The 14923-nt window shown below is 42.5% G+C and overlaps 2 protein-coding genes across 3 annotated transcripts in view; one reads left to right on the top strand and one right to left on the bottom strand.

Moving 5' to 3' along the window:
- The window catches only part of LOC309811963 (uncharacterized protein), a gene marked incomplete at its 5' end in the record, with an annotated part of 234192 nt that overhangs the window by 196142 nt on the left and 23127 nt on the right, over positions 1-14923 (top strand). Inside the window, one exon of the mRNA XM_082635325.1 lies at positions 4058-4152. The remainder of the gene's footprint in view (positions 1-4057; positions 4153-14923) is intronic.
- MYRFL (myelin regulatory factor like) overlaps positions 6452-14923 on the bottom strand; it is a gene marked incomplete at its 5' end in the record, with an annotated part of 116123 nt that continues 107651 nt past the window's right edge. The window contains 6 exons of one of the 2 annotated variants that reach the window (XM_082635916.1): positions 6452-6832; positions 6971-7045; positions 7371-7491; positions 10293-10367; positions 12592-12679; positions 13313-13375. In XM_082635916.1, the coding sequence (XP_082492042.1) occupies positions 6746-6832; positions 6971-7045; positions 7371-7491; positions 10293-10367; positions 12592-12679; positions 13313-13375 (509 nt within the window). In that variant the 3' untranslated portion in view covers positions 6452-6745. The remainder of the gene's footprint in view (positions 6833-6970; positions 7046-7370; positions 7492-10292; positions 10368-12591; positions 12680-13312; positions 13376-14923) is intronic. The other variant, XM_082635917.1, reaches the window with a different exon arrangement.

The following is a 14923-nucleotide window of genomic DNA, read 5'->3' as shown; positions in this document are numbered from 1 at the left end:
ACTGAATTGTCTCACTGTTGAATTCATATGCTTGTTACTGAACCAAACTTGGGTCCATTCACCTGAAGCAAAGCCAATCTACTGACAACAGTTGTGGTGAAGGAAAGTACAGCATTTACTGCAGGATTTATCTCCAATCAAGGAGAATGGACAGCTTATGCTCAAAGATCCAAACTCCCCAGTGAATTTTTAGAGAAGGGTATTTAAAGACAGTGTGAGGGAGAGGGTTGCAGGGTGCTTGATCGGCTTGCCCACAGTTCTCTGATTGGTTGATGATGAGGTAACAGGGTGATGTTTCGGGAATCTCAACCATCAACCTTCTGGTTCCAACCAGTCTGGGGTTTACGTGCTGGTGGTCAGCGTGCAATTAACTTCTTCCACCTGATGGGGGTTTTAGTATCTGCAAGGCAATTCAAGAATATGGCTCAGGATATTATTAATAGCCCTTGAGGAGAAACTAAAGGTCCTTGACTTTGTTTTATGGCTAAACTATTATTTTTGTCTGCTTGACCGTTTTCCTTTGTTTCTTCATTTTCTCACTTCTCTGATTAAATTTGCTCTTTGGAACTCGGAGAAGGCCTAGGAGGCTAAAGCTTTTCTATAAACAAGAAGTGAGGGATATGGGGGTGGTCTGTCCCTGGAAAGGCCCCTTCAAGGTTCTGCTCAGTTTTATGTTGAAGTCTAGTCCCCAGTGTGATGGTATCTGGAGATCTGATTTGGGGAAGGTAATTAGGTTAAGACAAGGTCATGAAGATAGGGCCCTCATGATGGGATTAATGCCCTTGTAAAAAGAGAGACCAAAGAACTTGATTTCTCTCCCTCTCTATCTCTCTCTCCCTCCCTCCATATTCATGCATTAAGGACAGATCATGTGAGGACACAGTGAGAAGGCGACTGTCTCAGCTCAAGAATACAGCCCTTACCAGACACTGAGCCTGCTGGCAGCTTGATCTTAGACTTTCCAGTCTCCAGAACAGTGAGAAATAAATTCCTGTTGTTTAAGCCACCCAATCTTCAATTTTGTATGACAGCCCACGCTGAATAAGATATGTATGTAGTGGAAGTGGATTAATTTAACACCAGAAAATCTGGCTCACCTCTTATCCTTGCTTAACCTATTTCTGCCTCAGTCTCCTTATCTGTAGAATGGGGAACTGTGAGTAACTCCCCTCATTCCCAACATCACAAGGTTCTTGTGAGAATCCAGTAAGAAGAGGTTTGTAAACTGCCAACAGAATTCCTTTGTTGCTCTCCTCTTGAGGATTTTTAGTTTCATGACTCAAATAACATGTTGTTGGGAATCTGCCACTAAGGTTGAAATTGAAAAATTGTGTAGGAAAAGTAAATAAAAATAAAAATGGAAGAAGAGGTAGGGTTAAGAGCTCTACAAAATGCTTTTATTTTTAAATGCCGGAGGTCTGAACCCATACATGCTAATTGTTTTAAGTGAATTTTTATGGTGTGGTAGTTTAAAAAAAAAAATCTGACAGACCTTGAGTTCCTGTATTAGAACTCAAGAAAAATCATTGTAATCTTATTTGTTATGTGTTGTTGTATATTTTATATTATATTTTATATCATATAGTATTCTTTATGGTATTTGGAAGCTAATTAAATTAATGTGCAGAATTGAACTCATGTTATCACAAATGATACCTTGTGGCAGCATGTGATATTTCAGCCCAGCTGTTATGGATTTCATTTCTTACTTTTTTTATTCTTATTTTTTGTGTGTGGTATGTGGGCTTCTCACTGTTGTGGCCTCTCCCGTTGCAGAGCACAGGCTCCGGACGCACAGGCTCAGCGGCCATGGCTCACAGGCCCAGTCGCTCCACGGCATATGGGATCCTCCCGGACCGGGGCACGAACCCGTGTCCCCTGCATCAGCAGGCGGACTCTCAACCACTGCGCCACCAGGGAAGCCCTCTTACTTTTTTAAAATAATTTTTTTATTTTAGAACAAATTTAGATTTATTTTGAAAAATTATGAAGCTGGTACACAGAGTTCCCATAAACCCAACACCTAGTTTCCCCCATTATTAACATCTTAACATTAGTATGGTATATCTGTCACAGAAAATGAACCAATATTGATACTGTACATTATTAAGTCCACACTTAATTGCTTAGTTTGTATCTAATCTCCTTTTTTGGTTCCAGGGTGCCCTCTAGAACACCACATTTAGTTACCATGTCTTTTTAAACTCCTCTTGGGAATTCCTTGGCGGTCCAGTGGTTAGGACTCTGTACTTTCACTGCTGTGGGCCCAGGTTCGATCCCTGGTCCAGGGACTAAGATCCCGCAAGCCACGCGGCATGGCCAAAATTTTTAAAAAACATAAAAAAGCTCCTCTTGGCTATGACCATTTCCCAGACTTCCTTTGTTTTTGGTAACCTCCAGAATTTTGAGTAGTGCTGGTCAGGTATTTTGTAGAATGCCTCTTGTCTGGGATTGGTCTGATGTTCTGCTCATGACTAGACTGGGGTTATGGGCTTTTGAGAGGAATACTCTTATAGACATTTTAATCCTGTGAATTTGGGAATATTCCAGTAGAAATTCAGAAAATTCTCTGGCACAAGGAAAAATTTTTTGGCCTGAAGCAGCCCGGTCCACAGTGGACGTCTAACAACTGGAGAAGTGCTGTAAATACAAAAAGAAACTTACAGCAAAGTCTATTCTCATCCTAACTGATTCCAAGAAGCCACAGATTGCCACAGGTCTGTTCACTATCTTAAATCCTTTCATTCTGAAGTCTTTCAACACATCTCCTGTAGTAAGTTTTCTGTGGGGAAAAGACTTTCAGTTTTTTATGGATTAGTGGGAAAACTATTCATTTTACAGAAATCTCCTTATAGGCAACATTACTCAACTAGATATCTGAAACCCCCATATTATCCTGAACATATGTGAGTGAATAAGAACATGGGATTTATGTGCCGAAAAGAACTCCTGTAACTTGGCTACTGACCAGTATTTAACAGTAGAAGAGTCAAATTAATGGAGTCTCTCCTATACCAAGCCCCTGGGATGTTATTTTAAAAATGGAGTGGCAACTCCAGTATCTAGACTGAGGTCATGCTGGGACAGGCTGATACTACAATTCAGGAGAACCAAGTTTGAGTTTGAATCTAAGAAACTGGAGGAATCCTGAACTCCCAAGAATTGACTATCTTATTTAAGTTTCTACAAAGCCTGTGCTGTTGGGCTTCCCTGGTGGCGCAGTGGTTAAGAATCTACCTGCCGATGCAGGGGACACGGGTTCGAGCCCTGGTCCGGGGAGATCCCACATGCTGCGGAGCAACTAAGCCCATGCGCCACAACTACTGAGCCTGCGCTCTAGAGCCCGTGAGCCACAACTACTGAAGCCCTCATGCCTAGAGCCCGTGCTCCGCAACAAGAGAAGCCACCGCAATGAGAAGCCCACGCACTGCAATGAAGAGTAACCCCCGCTCGCCGCCAACTAGAGAAAGCGGCACGCAGCGACAAAGACCCAACGTAGCGAAAAATAAACAAATAAATTTATTTTTAAAAAAGGCTGTGCTGGGCTTCCCTGGTGACGCAGTGGTTGAGAGTCTGCCTGCCAATGCAGGGGACACGGGTTCGTGCCCTGGTCCAGGAAGATCCCACATGCCGCGGAGCGGCTGGGCCCGTGAGCCATGGCCGCTGGGCCTGCGCGTCCGGAGCCTGTGCTCCGCAGTGGGAGAGGCCACAACAGTGAGAGCCCCGCGTACCAAAAAAAAAAAAAAAAAAGGCTGTGCTGTTAGTAAAAGGGAAAACAATTTTCCAAATATAAAAAATATATAAACATTATGTAATACACATGCATATGCTCTATATCTGCAGTTTGGTTTTTACAATTGATGGAATGCCTCCGTGTATGTGTGTGTGTGTGTGTGTGTGTGTGTGTGTGTGTGTGTGTGTTCAGTTACTCAGTCCCTTTATTATCCCACTGTAATCTTTATAACTGTTCTGTTCTGTATAACAATAACAGCTTATATTTATTTACAGCCTATCTGTGCTTTACGTATTTTATCTCATTTAATCCTATCTATTGCAGATACTCACTGTCCTCTTCTATAAATGAGGAAATTGAGGCTTAGAGAAGTTAAGTAACTCGCTCAAGGATACACAAAGTCAGGATTCAGGACTAAGGTAAGGACTGTTTGGCTCCAAAGTCTCAGCTCCTACTGGGTTAAACTACCTTTGTGTTATTTCGAAATGCCTTTTGTGTCAGTAAGGAACATGTCTTTTCTTAATAGCTCTTGTAATTTCCATCCACATGGCATGTGTTTAATCACATTTGAAAATAAGCAAATAGGGACTTATTCCTATTGATTACCACTGTCATGGGTGAAAAAATATCCATCCGCCTCATCCTACTTGACTCATAGGCTAAACACGGTTCTGGTACCCAACTCCACTGTATGGAGGAGTCTTACCCGCACAGCACCAAACCATTCTCAGACACTAGCGAGGTGTCCAGCAACTCAGCTCGGTTCTCGTACTGTCTCTCGGGGCACAGCTGCAGATACCACCAGCCGAGGGCTCAGTCCTACAGGACGCCCCCCCCCGCCCCCCCCGCCCACTTCAGATGCCAGATGCAAGCCCAGGTTATCATGTTTGCTTCTGACCTACCAGCTATAGATTAGAGTTGACCCCATCTCCTGCTTTGGGTTTGATTAATTTGCTAAAGTGGCTCACAGAACTCAGAGAAACATTTTACTTACTAGATTCTGTGTTTATTATAAAAGAATATAACTCAGGAACAGCCAGATGGAAGAGGTAGACAGGGTTGGGGCAGAGAAAGGATGAAGAACATCCATGCCCTCTCCAAGGCTGCCAGTCTTCCCAAATCTCCACGTGTTCACCAACCCATAAGCTCTCCGAACTCTGGATTCATTACATAGGCATGATTAATTAAATTATGATTGATTAATTTGATTAATTATGATTGATTAATTGATTGAACTCAACCTTCAGCTCCTTGTCCCTCCCCAGAAATCACGGGTGGGACTGGAAGTTCAAACCCTCTAATCACATGATTGGTTGTCCTGGCAACCAGCCCCCATCCTTTTGTGCCATCCAAATGTCACCTCACTGACAAAACAAAAGACACCTTTATCTCTCTCAGCACTTAGGGAATTCCAAAGGTTTTAGGAGCTCTGTGCCAGGAACGGGGGACAAAATCAAATATACATTTATTATTGTAAATTACAGTATCACACATGCCAACAGTAAGATAAGCCATTCAGCAGCCCTGCTACCTGAAGCTAGAGCTAGAGTGGCTTGAATCGCCATGTCCTAAAATATAGTGTATTAATGAAAATTTTAACGTATAGGAAGATCAACAGATCAGAAGATGATCACCATTGAAAAGGTAGTTTGTTACAGTTCCCAAGAGGAGAGGACATGCCACGCCTTGGGGGACCACACTGGGAAGCAGCAGGGTCAGTCAGGAGGCAGGGGGAGAGGGAGCAACCTTGGGCAAGTCATTATTGTGGTTTCCACGGAAGGAACAGGTGAGGCAAGGGAAACAGGCTTAGGACTGGCTAGTTGAGTAATCGTAGCAGGCGCTGGGCTATAGGAGCTGTCCATAGTTGTCTGGTACATGGCCCTGGAGTGATTAGGGCAGGTGGATAGTGGCCCCCAGTATGAGAACTTGATAAAGGAGGTGGTTGGAGTGTGAGCTCCGGATTGGCTGGTTTGTATTTGAAAAAATCGCAGGTGGGCAAGTTGTTTACTATCTCTAGGAACTGGCTAACCCTGGGAGGTGGTGTTCCATGAGGGTCAGCAAGACCCTAAGACGTCAAAACATCAGAATACAGAAAATAAAAGATATAGTTGATAACACTCCAGCTAGAGGATTTCCGGCTCTTCTAAGTTGGGAAGGGCATACAAATCTACCGATAAACCAGGTAGAAATATCCAAAGCTAATTCAGCTATAAACAATGGAAATGGGCTTAATGCCCTCTAAGAGAACCCCTTATAAGTAGAGGAAGAACAACAAAACAAATCAATGACAACTGGAAGATCAAACGCAACTATCTGAGCCTAGACTGTCTGGGTTACCTTAAAGGACTTGTCACAAGCTAGTGCTTCCCAAGAGGATACAGAAAGTTAGCATCCATCAAACCTTACAAAGTAGAACTGCAATTATTTTTCTTAAACCCAATTTATTAGCAAGCTACATTCTCTACGCTAGTGTATGTAGTGTGCATGCACGTGCACACACATACCTACACATAGCAATAGTTTGCCTAAATGTGAGCTCAGCAACAGACACCACCCACTCCTCCCCCCAACACACATATGGTTATCACAAATTCTCAAGAGTCTGTGTTTAGTGGGTCCAAGTTGACATGGCTGAAATAGGCCTTTTTGTTTTTCTCAAAAGCATTGAGATACATTAAGACAAAGTAAAGTTAAACCTACCCATTTTGACTTCACAGCTTCCTTAATAACAGAAGCAGTATTTTCAAATCCAACAGTGCTGTTTACTCCAGGAAACGTTTTCCTCCTAGTCATGGCAAAATCAAACACCACATTATCTCAAGTTTCAGCAAACACTTTATTCTCCTCATTAATGTCTCAAAACTGTTGGAAGCCAAAGCCTGGAAAAAGCCCTTTGGCAATAAATGTGAATGTTTTACAAAGAGAAGAAAGAAGTTGCAAGAGGTTGTAAGTTTCCGTTAACTGTATTTGAGTATTTTTCTTTGGTAAAGTCCGCAAACAAACTTGAATAAATTAGACACAGTGTCGATAGAAGTAAAAGAAGTAGTCTGTAAAGAATATCCCAGCAAAATAAGGATCCGTTGAACAGTCAGCTAAATCCTGTCAGAACAAGGGGGAAAAGAAAAGAGAGAATGATTAATGTAAGAATTAATTGTAGCTAAAGTTTATTTATTTATCTATTTATTTATTTAATGGCCCATTTCTTTCTCACTGAAAAGAAAAAAAAAGAGAGCTTACCGGCGCAGCTACCCGGAAATGGTATGCGCTGTCAAAGAATGGGGCTGCAGGGAGGCTCCAAATGTGCTGATATCCCTAAATAATGAATGAAAGAGAGATCCATTTCATAACTGTATTTTACACTCAGTTGGAAAGAACATAGGCTGAAAAAGCATTCCCTTGACTGATGTAGGAGAGGTATTTGTGACAACAGCTTTTGATGGTGTTGCTGGAAAAGTCTGCAGCTTCTGAAGGATGCAAAGAAGATGCTGAACAAAGCCCTGTGATCAGAGTCAGCAAAGGGAAACATTGGCCTGTGGCTCATGGCATCTCTCTCAGTGAGGAACAGAGGCTGTGCCACAACTGTAGACACACTTCTTCTAGAATGGGGACAGAATGCCGAGGAGCTGGAAAACGTTACCTGTGTCATCTCCTGGGAGACTTCTTGGTGGCTTTGCATGCCTTTGGCTTCCCTTTTACTATGGAAACACATATTTCCAAGGGTGAACTTGCACTGGAAGACTATCAATGGCTCTGTTGTGCTTCAAGAGACAAAGAAAAGAAAGGGCAAATGGAAAAGAAATTACCAGCTCCCACTAGGCTACATCTTGATAAGAAGAGGGACTAATGGGAACATAACTTGGAAATCCATTCAAAGTTCCAAATAGGCATGTTATTACACAAAGCTCACGGATGCCAATATACTAGTTCACATCTCATTATAACAGAAACTCAATCTCAGATGACTACTGTTATGGACTGAATGTTTGTGTCCTCTCCAAAATTTGTATGTTTAAATCTTAACCTCTAATGTGATGGTGTTAGGAGGTAGAGCCTTTAGAAAGTGACTAGGTCATGATGGTGGAGCCCTCATGAGTGGGAATAGTGCCCTTATAAAAAGGAGCCCAGGTCTCTCGCCCCTTCTGCCATGTGAGGACACAGAGAGAAGACAGCTACCTATCAATCAACCAGGAAGTGGACTCTCACCAGACACCGAATCTCCTAGTGCCTTGATCTTGGACTTCCCAATCTCCAGAACTGTGAGAAGTGAATGTTTGTGGTTTAAGCCACCCAGTCTATGGGATTCTTGTTATAGTAGCCTGGAACTGACTAAAACTAAAACTGAGATAACATATGACAGTCTCTAAAACCTAATCTCATGACTTAAATCACCTCAACATCAGAACTTCTTATCTCCCTAGATTTTTAAATAATTTTTGGATGTATTCCATCTCTTTTCACTGGCAGCTGAATTTGCTTCCATCTGAAGTTTCCAGGATTTCAGATTCTGCAGACTCCTGCTCTGGGTAGGTATTGTTTGAATCAGAGAGGCAAACAACACGGGTAGGGATGTGCAGGTGAACCCCATTAGGAATTATAAGCCCTTCAAGCTATCGGGGTGGAAGACCTGTCAGAAAGAATGGCTCTTCTCTGGAGGCTGGCCCAAGAATCATCATCAAGAGGATGAGATCCATCTGTCTTTGGAAACAATATTTTTGCACAAGTGGGACAACCTACAATCTCGGTTGAGTGTATGTTATTTTAAGATCACCCATGTTAGAAAAAAATGGTTCTTAATCTAAAAAGCCTGATTTAGGGGCTTCCCTGGTGGCACAGTGGTTAAGAATCTGCCTGCCAATGCAGGGGACATGGTTCGAGCCCTGGTCCGGGAAGATCCCACATGCCTAGAGCTCGTGCTCTGCAACAAGAGAAGCCACTGCAATGAGAAGCCTGCACACCACAACGAAGAGTAGCCCCCACTCACCTCAACTAGAGAAAGCCCGCAAGCAGCAACAAAGACCCAACACGGCCAAAAAATAAACAAATAAATTTATTTAAAAAAAAAAAAGAAAGCTTGATTTAGTGGTTCAAGAGGACCTTCTGCCACTTCAAGGGGTATACCACTTCACTTATTTCCCTCCATTGAAGCTAGGAACGAATGAGGACACGATGTTCCAGGTTGCTCAGGGAGTGCTAGAGAATAGTACATTGAGCTTTTGCTCTGCCTGTAAATATGGTGGGTTCTAAGTCATGGAATTTTAGATGCTTGAAACAAGCCTTTCCAAGGCAAGCAGTTGGCTTGTGTCATTAGCTCATTGTAGAAGCAAAGTGGATGAAAGAAGGAGTATGAAGCCTGAGTGAAACAGAGGAAGAGATGGGGTGGAGACGGGGGAGGAACTGATGGAGGAAGAGTAACAGAGCTGGGGAAGCAGAGGGAAAGTGGGGAGGACAGAGGAAAGGGAGAAAGGAAAGGGAGAAGAGAGGAAATGTGGAAGGGACAAAGGAGAAACTAACATCAAGAGACACAAAATAAACACCATCTTATCTGCATGGTATCTCACTGCATAATTTCTGCAAAAGTCTTAAAGTACCATAATTATTTTAAATAGCTGATAAAATAGATTAAATTAGAGTTTTGTGATTTTTGGAGGAAAGGCAGTCATAATATGAAGTGCCTGCTATGTGCCAGGAAGGGGCAATGTTCTTAAATATCTCATGTCACTGGGGAGGCAGGAAAGTGATGGTTGAAAGGAAAGGCTGATTTGAAGCCCAGCTCCACCACTTACTCGCTATGAGTTTCGGGACAGGCTTTTTGACCTCTCTAAACTAAGTGTTCCCATCTGAAAAATATAAACTAGAAAAAAAAATACCAACCTCAGCGGGTTGTTGAGAGGATTATATGACCCAGTAGTAAAGTGTAGAGTATCTGGCATATAGTCTGTGCTCAGCAAATGGTAGTTATTAATTTCACTGTTATTATCTGTGATTCTCACAGCAGCTCTCCTTGTTATGGTATAATGTCAAACACATCTTATAAATGAATAAACAGTAGCTCAGAGAGGATAAGTGGTTTCCCCAAGATTACAGAATTAGTAAGTGACAGAGACAAAATCTGAACACTGGTCTGCCCACCTCCAAACTCTGACTTCTTTTTTTCAACTCCCTTGGGGGAAGGGGGTGGTGTCTGCATTAGCATTGCTCCCAGAAGCTCACAAAAATATGCATCCCCCCACATCCAGGGGCCAGGGCCACACTATTACTCTAGTTCCCACCCCAATTCAAAGGGACACAGCCAGGGGCAGTCTGAGAGCATCAAACCCAGGGTCACTGTCACTTTGTAGGTATGAGTATACAGCACAGAGCCTTTCCATTCCACTGGAGGGAGCCTGGAAGGCCCCAACCTTCATTTTGAAAACGCCTCCCTCAAGCTGGCCTAACTCCCATTATTCTTTAACTGATAACTTTCCACCTCCTAACTTACTGATCAAATTGTGAAGGAAATTCAGTACTGTTATTCAAATAACGATAAAAACAGAATTGTCTTTTACAGCTATGCACTTACTTGATTTCCAGAGAGAATCTGACATTGGTGGGTGTGTACTTATTAACAGGAATATGGTAATTGTAATTTCCAGACCTAATTATGGAAAAAAAACCACAAATCAAAATACTCAGGAAAGGGTTCAAAAGGCTTTTTTCTACTTTTTGTATACTATGTAAACTGTGAAATATTCTATAATACGTAACAGATACAGAAAATCAAGTTTAACATGGCATAGTTTCATGTTTTTCTTTTTTTTTTTTTTTTTTTTTTTTTTGCGGTACGCGGGCCTCTCACTGTTGTGGCCTCTCCCGTTGCGGAGCACACGCTCCAGACGTGCAGGCTCAGCGGCCATGGCTCACGGGCCCAGCCGCTCAGCAGCATGTGGGATCTTCCCAGACCGGGGCACAAACCCACGTCCCCTGCATCGGCAGGCGGACTCCCAACCACTGCGCCACCAGGGAAGCCCAGTTTCATGTTTTTCAAAGACATACCTGTCAAATTTCAAAGTGATCTCTTTCGGATCTTACTATATATGAAATATACCACAAAGATTTATGGTTTGTTAAAATACACAGAAGAAATGACAGAAAGTCAAATCCCAGACCATATGCACAAAACTAAACAAATAGGAAATGACTTCAGTTCCCCTTAAGGAGATACAGATTTCAGAAGACAAATGAGGCAAAGTCCTCAAACTAACAGTCCCTCTGGAAAGGAAAATTGGAAATAATAAATACCAGCTTTTTTACAGTAAACCACTCCCTTTTAGGCAACATTAGCAGGAAATATCATGTACTTTCAAAACTGGAATCAACTAAAATTATTATAGTCCTAATTACCATTTAGTAATGGAGAAAACTGCAAGACAGAAATGCTTATACAGACATTCCTCCCGCCCTTGACGAGGGATGCTTTGGGAAAGGGGGGAGTTCCATTGATCTATATTGTAATGAAAACTCTAGCAAAAAGGCTTATTGTATCTAATACAAGTTCTTATGACAGGCTATCCCTTGAATTATATGGAGAAATAACTTAAAACCAGATAAATGGGGGAAAGAGCCAATCATTTTAAATTTCCTTTAATGAATATTAAACTGGGTTGTTAAAAATAAGAAAGCAAAAATAAAAGCAATAGATCTGAACTGGGATCAGGAGGGCTTTGTCCTCCTGGAGGAAGCTTAGGTAAATAGAATTCTTTTCCTACTATGTGCCTCCCAACATCTGTGTGCTTTCCAGGAACCCAACTCCTTAGCTAATAAGTATCCTCATCTTACAGATGAGAAACGGGTACACAGGGAGAATAAACATCTTGTCAAAGTGCTGGAATTTGAACCCAAATCATCTCACTCTTCATCACGTCATTCTACCAAACCAATTATGTCTGTCTCTGACTTTTTCAAGCTCACTGAGCCTCAAGTTTTGTAACAGCAAAATGGGGATAATACCAACCTCATGTGATTTTGTGAGAATTCAATGAGATAATGAATGTAAAGGTCATAAACAAATCATAAAGCACCATACAGGTTATTTTCAAAAGTCAGGACCATCAGCCTGAAGCCTAAGGTACATTAGGCTGAAAAAGAAATAAGGCTGAGAATCCATAGGATTTGTGACACCAATTCAAAATACACAGCCTTGCCTTTAACCTAGCAGGCTTAAATATTAGCAGGCTTAACCAAACCAGTAAATACTGATCAAATAAAGAAAAATAACTCCTTATTCTTAATGCCTACAACTTGCATATTGTATTTGCTGAAGCTTCTATGCTTGCCCTCTATGCATCTAGATGCATTGTTACCTAGATGCAGGCGATACACTAGAGATGAACATTGCTGATACCTTTTGCAGTACCCAGATTATTTTCTCTTAACTGAAAAGGTTAGGATAAGCTATATTTTTCAGCAATTAAAATAATGATATCCCTTGTTATTAAAATATACAAATGTCAGCTCACTCATAACTTGGAGCCATCAGTAATAATGTCTTTCTTTTCTATAAAATTAACTAACAGCTCTGTGCCTGTGGTATGTGGCCTCAGAGAGTCAGCCACAGAGCTGCCCGCTAAGCTTTTAGCTTTGGACTTACCCATTAAACCAGGAGACTGTAATCTTTGGAGCCGTGGTTTATTGACATTTGCTAATACCAACCATTTTATGATTCCCTCTTCCACCATGCAACAAATGTGTTTTCACTTAAGGAGCAATGTAAGCACACATCGGTTTTACCGGGTAGCATTAGCTTTCATTCCAGTCTCAAAAACCCAGAGCCCTGAGTAAATTCCAGAAACAATCAGGGGATAATGGGGAGGCTTACCCACCCGCACTGGAGGCTTCTACTGCAATACCGACGATCTATTATTTGCTGGATTTCCATAATCTGAATAGAACTGATGGTTGTATCAATCCCTGAATTGAGAAGAAATAAAGTAAACTTTTCTGCAGAGAAAAAGAGCATTGTGCTCCAGCACAGGCTCCAAATTGCAGAATGTGAAATAAGAGTTTCCTAGATAAATGGATTCCATTTGCATTCAAATGGGGGAAAAAAAGGAGAAGAAAGGGGAGAAGGCTTTTGTTGTTGTTACAGTAAATTTTAAGAAAACCAAAAAAAAAAAAAAAAAAAAAACAAGCTCCAATAGACAGCCTCATAATATCCAAAAGAATGCCTGGATCGTGGAAGTCCTACTAAATTGAAATTTATTGAAAATGGAGAGCGCAATGTGATATGCAATCTGGCCAATAAAGAAAGATTCAACAAAAATCAGAAAACCAACTAAAAATTTAGCAGAAAAATAGAAGAAGAGAGCAGGAAGTTCAAATAAATTATTAAAATCCATGAAGATCAACCAAAAGGCCTAGCAGTATGCAACCATTTCTAATGCCTCCTTAATGGTTAGGCAGGCGTCGATTATCGAAACGGGTGTTTGTGGCCGAGTGCAGCCTCCGTCCCTGTGCCTTACTCCAGTAATGCTTTCACAGCTTGTTAGTATTCTGCCTGGCTCCACAAAACCAAAGAAGAGAGTCATTTAAATATAAACTTACAGTCGCTCCCCCAGTCAAGGTTGGTTAGCACCTGTCCTGCCAAGAATGATGTGCTTCTGTCTCCTGAAGAGGAAAAAAGTCTGTCAGTCTTGAAGCTTGTTCAGGATGAGAAGAAACCCAGTGTGTACCTAGTTTGTCTCTGTCAGTTGAATGTTTCCCCCACCTTTCAACCCATCACATCCCTATGCCATTTCTTACAGAGCTAGTTTACTGTCACCCTTCTCCAAAAAGCCACCTGTTTTGGACTGAATTACGTCCTCCCAAGTTCTTAAGCATGAAGCCCTTGTAAGGCCAACTGGCCCTAGGCAGGGGAACGCAATCAGATTCACAGGTTGCATCAGACTGAAACTCTCCGGACTACCCAGTTCCAGAAACTGACCTGGAGACATTCCGGACCACCCAGTTCCAGGAACTGACCTGGGGACTTTCCACCCGGCCCAGCCTTCCCGCCTTTCGAGGGGCGGGACTAGCGGTCCCAAGACTGATGTAACCGGCACCAGATATTGCCACGATACCCGAAGAGACCACTAAATAAGGAATACCCTGCGCCCTCCCAGATTCACCACACCCCTTTCCCTTCTTCCCCTATAAAATCTTGCCCAACCCTCTCCCGGGTGCGACTTCTCTGGCCCCTTTCTCTCGGACCAGTGAACCTCGCCCGGGAGCGCCCCCTAATAAAGCTCACTTGAAGCTTTCCTCTGTTTCGCGGTGCCGTTTGTTAAGATCTGACCTTACAGCCCTAACCCCTGGTAACTCAGAATATGACTGTGTTTGGAGATGGGCCTTTAAAGTGATAATTAAATTAAAATGAGGCTGTTAGTGTGGGCCCTAATCCAATCCGAGTGGCATTCTTTTTTTTTTTTTTTTTTTTGCGATACGCGGGCCTCTCACTGTTGTGGCCTCTCCCGTTGCGGAGCACACGCTCCGGACGCGCAGACTCAGCAGCCATGGCTCACGGGCCCAGCCGCTCCGCGGCATGTGGGATCTTCCCGGACCAGGGCATGAACCCGTGTCCCCTGCATCGGCAGACAGACTCTCAACCACTGTGCCACCAGGGAAGCCCCCCGAGTGGCATTCTTATAAGAAGAGGAGATTAGGACATGAAGAGGCCTGCTTGCATGGAGGAGAGACCTTGTAAGGACACAGAGGGAAAGCGGCCATCTTTGCCAAGGAGTGAGGCCTCAAGAAATCAGACCTGGTAGCACCTTAATTTGGACTTCTAGCCTCTAGAATTGTAAGAAAATAAATTTCTGTTGCTTAAGTCACCTAGTCTGTGGCATTTCGTTATGGCAACCCCAGCCGACTAAGAGACCATCCCGGATTAGATCACTGCAGCTCATAGCTTCCCCACTTCCACTGCCATAGCATGTATTATTACCAAATCCTCTAAGTGGTGATCAATCAGTGATACCTTCTCTATGACTGTACCAAAGGGCACATTATCTCTGGATTGTTACTTTTCTTGTATCTTTGCCCTTTCTCAAAAACTCCAGAATAGGGAACCTCTACTAACATTCTTTGAATAACCTATAACTCCAAGCATAATGTGATCCACTCAGGAAAAAAGCGAGCTTAAGTTAAAAACTGAGCTGCAGCCAGCTGAGGAGAGGA

This window comes from Mesoplodon mirus (assembly GCF_964341445.2).
Source record: "Mesoplodon mirus genome assembly, chromosome: 11".
NCBI classification, from domain to species: Eukaryota; Metazoa; Chordata; class Mammalia; order Artiodactyla; family Ziphiidae; genus Mesoplodon; species Mesoplodon mirus.
The sequence above is the reverse complement of the archived record's forward strand: the minus strand, read 5'-3'. Positions and strand labels throughout refer to the sequence as shown.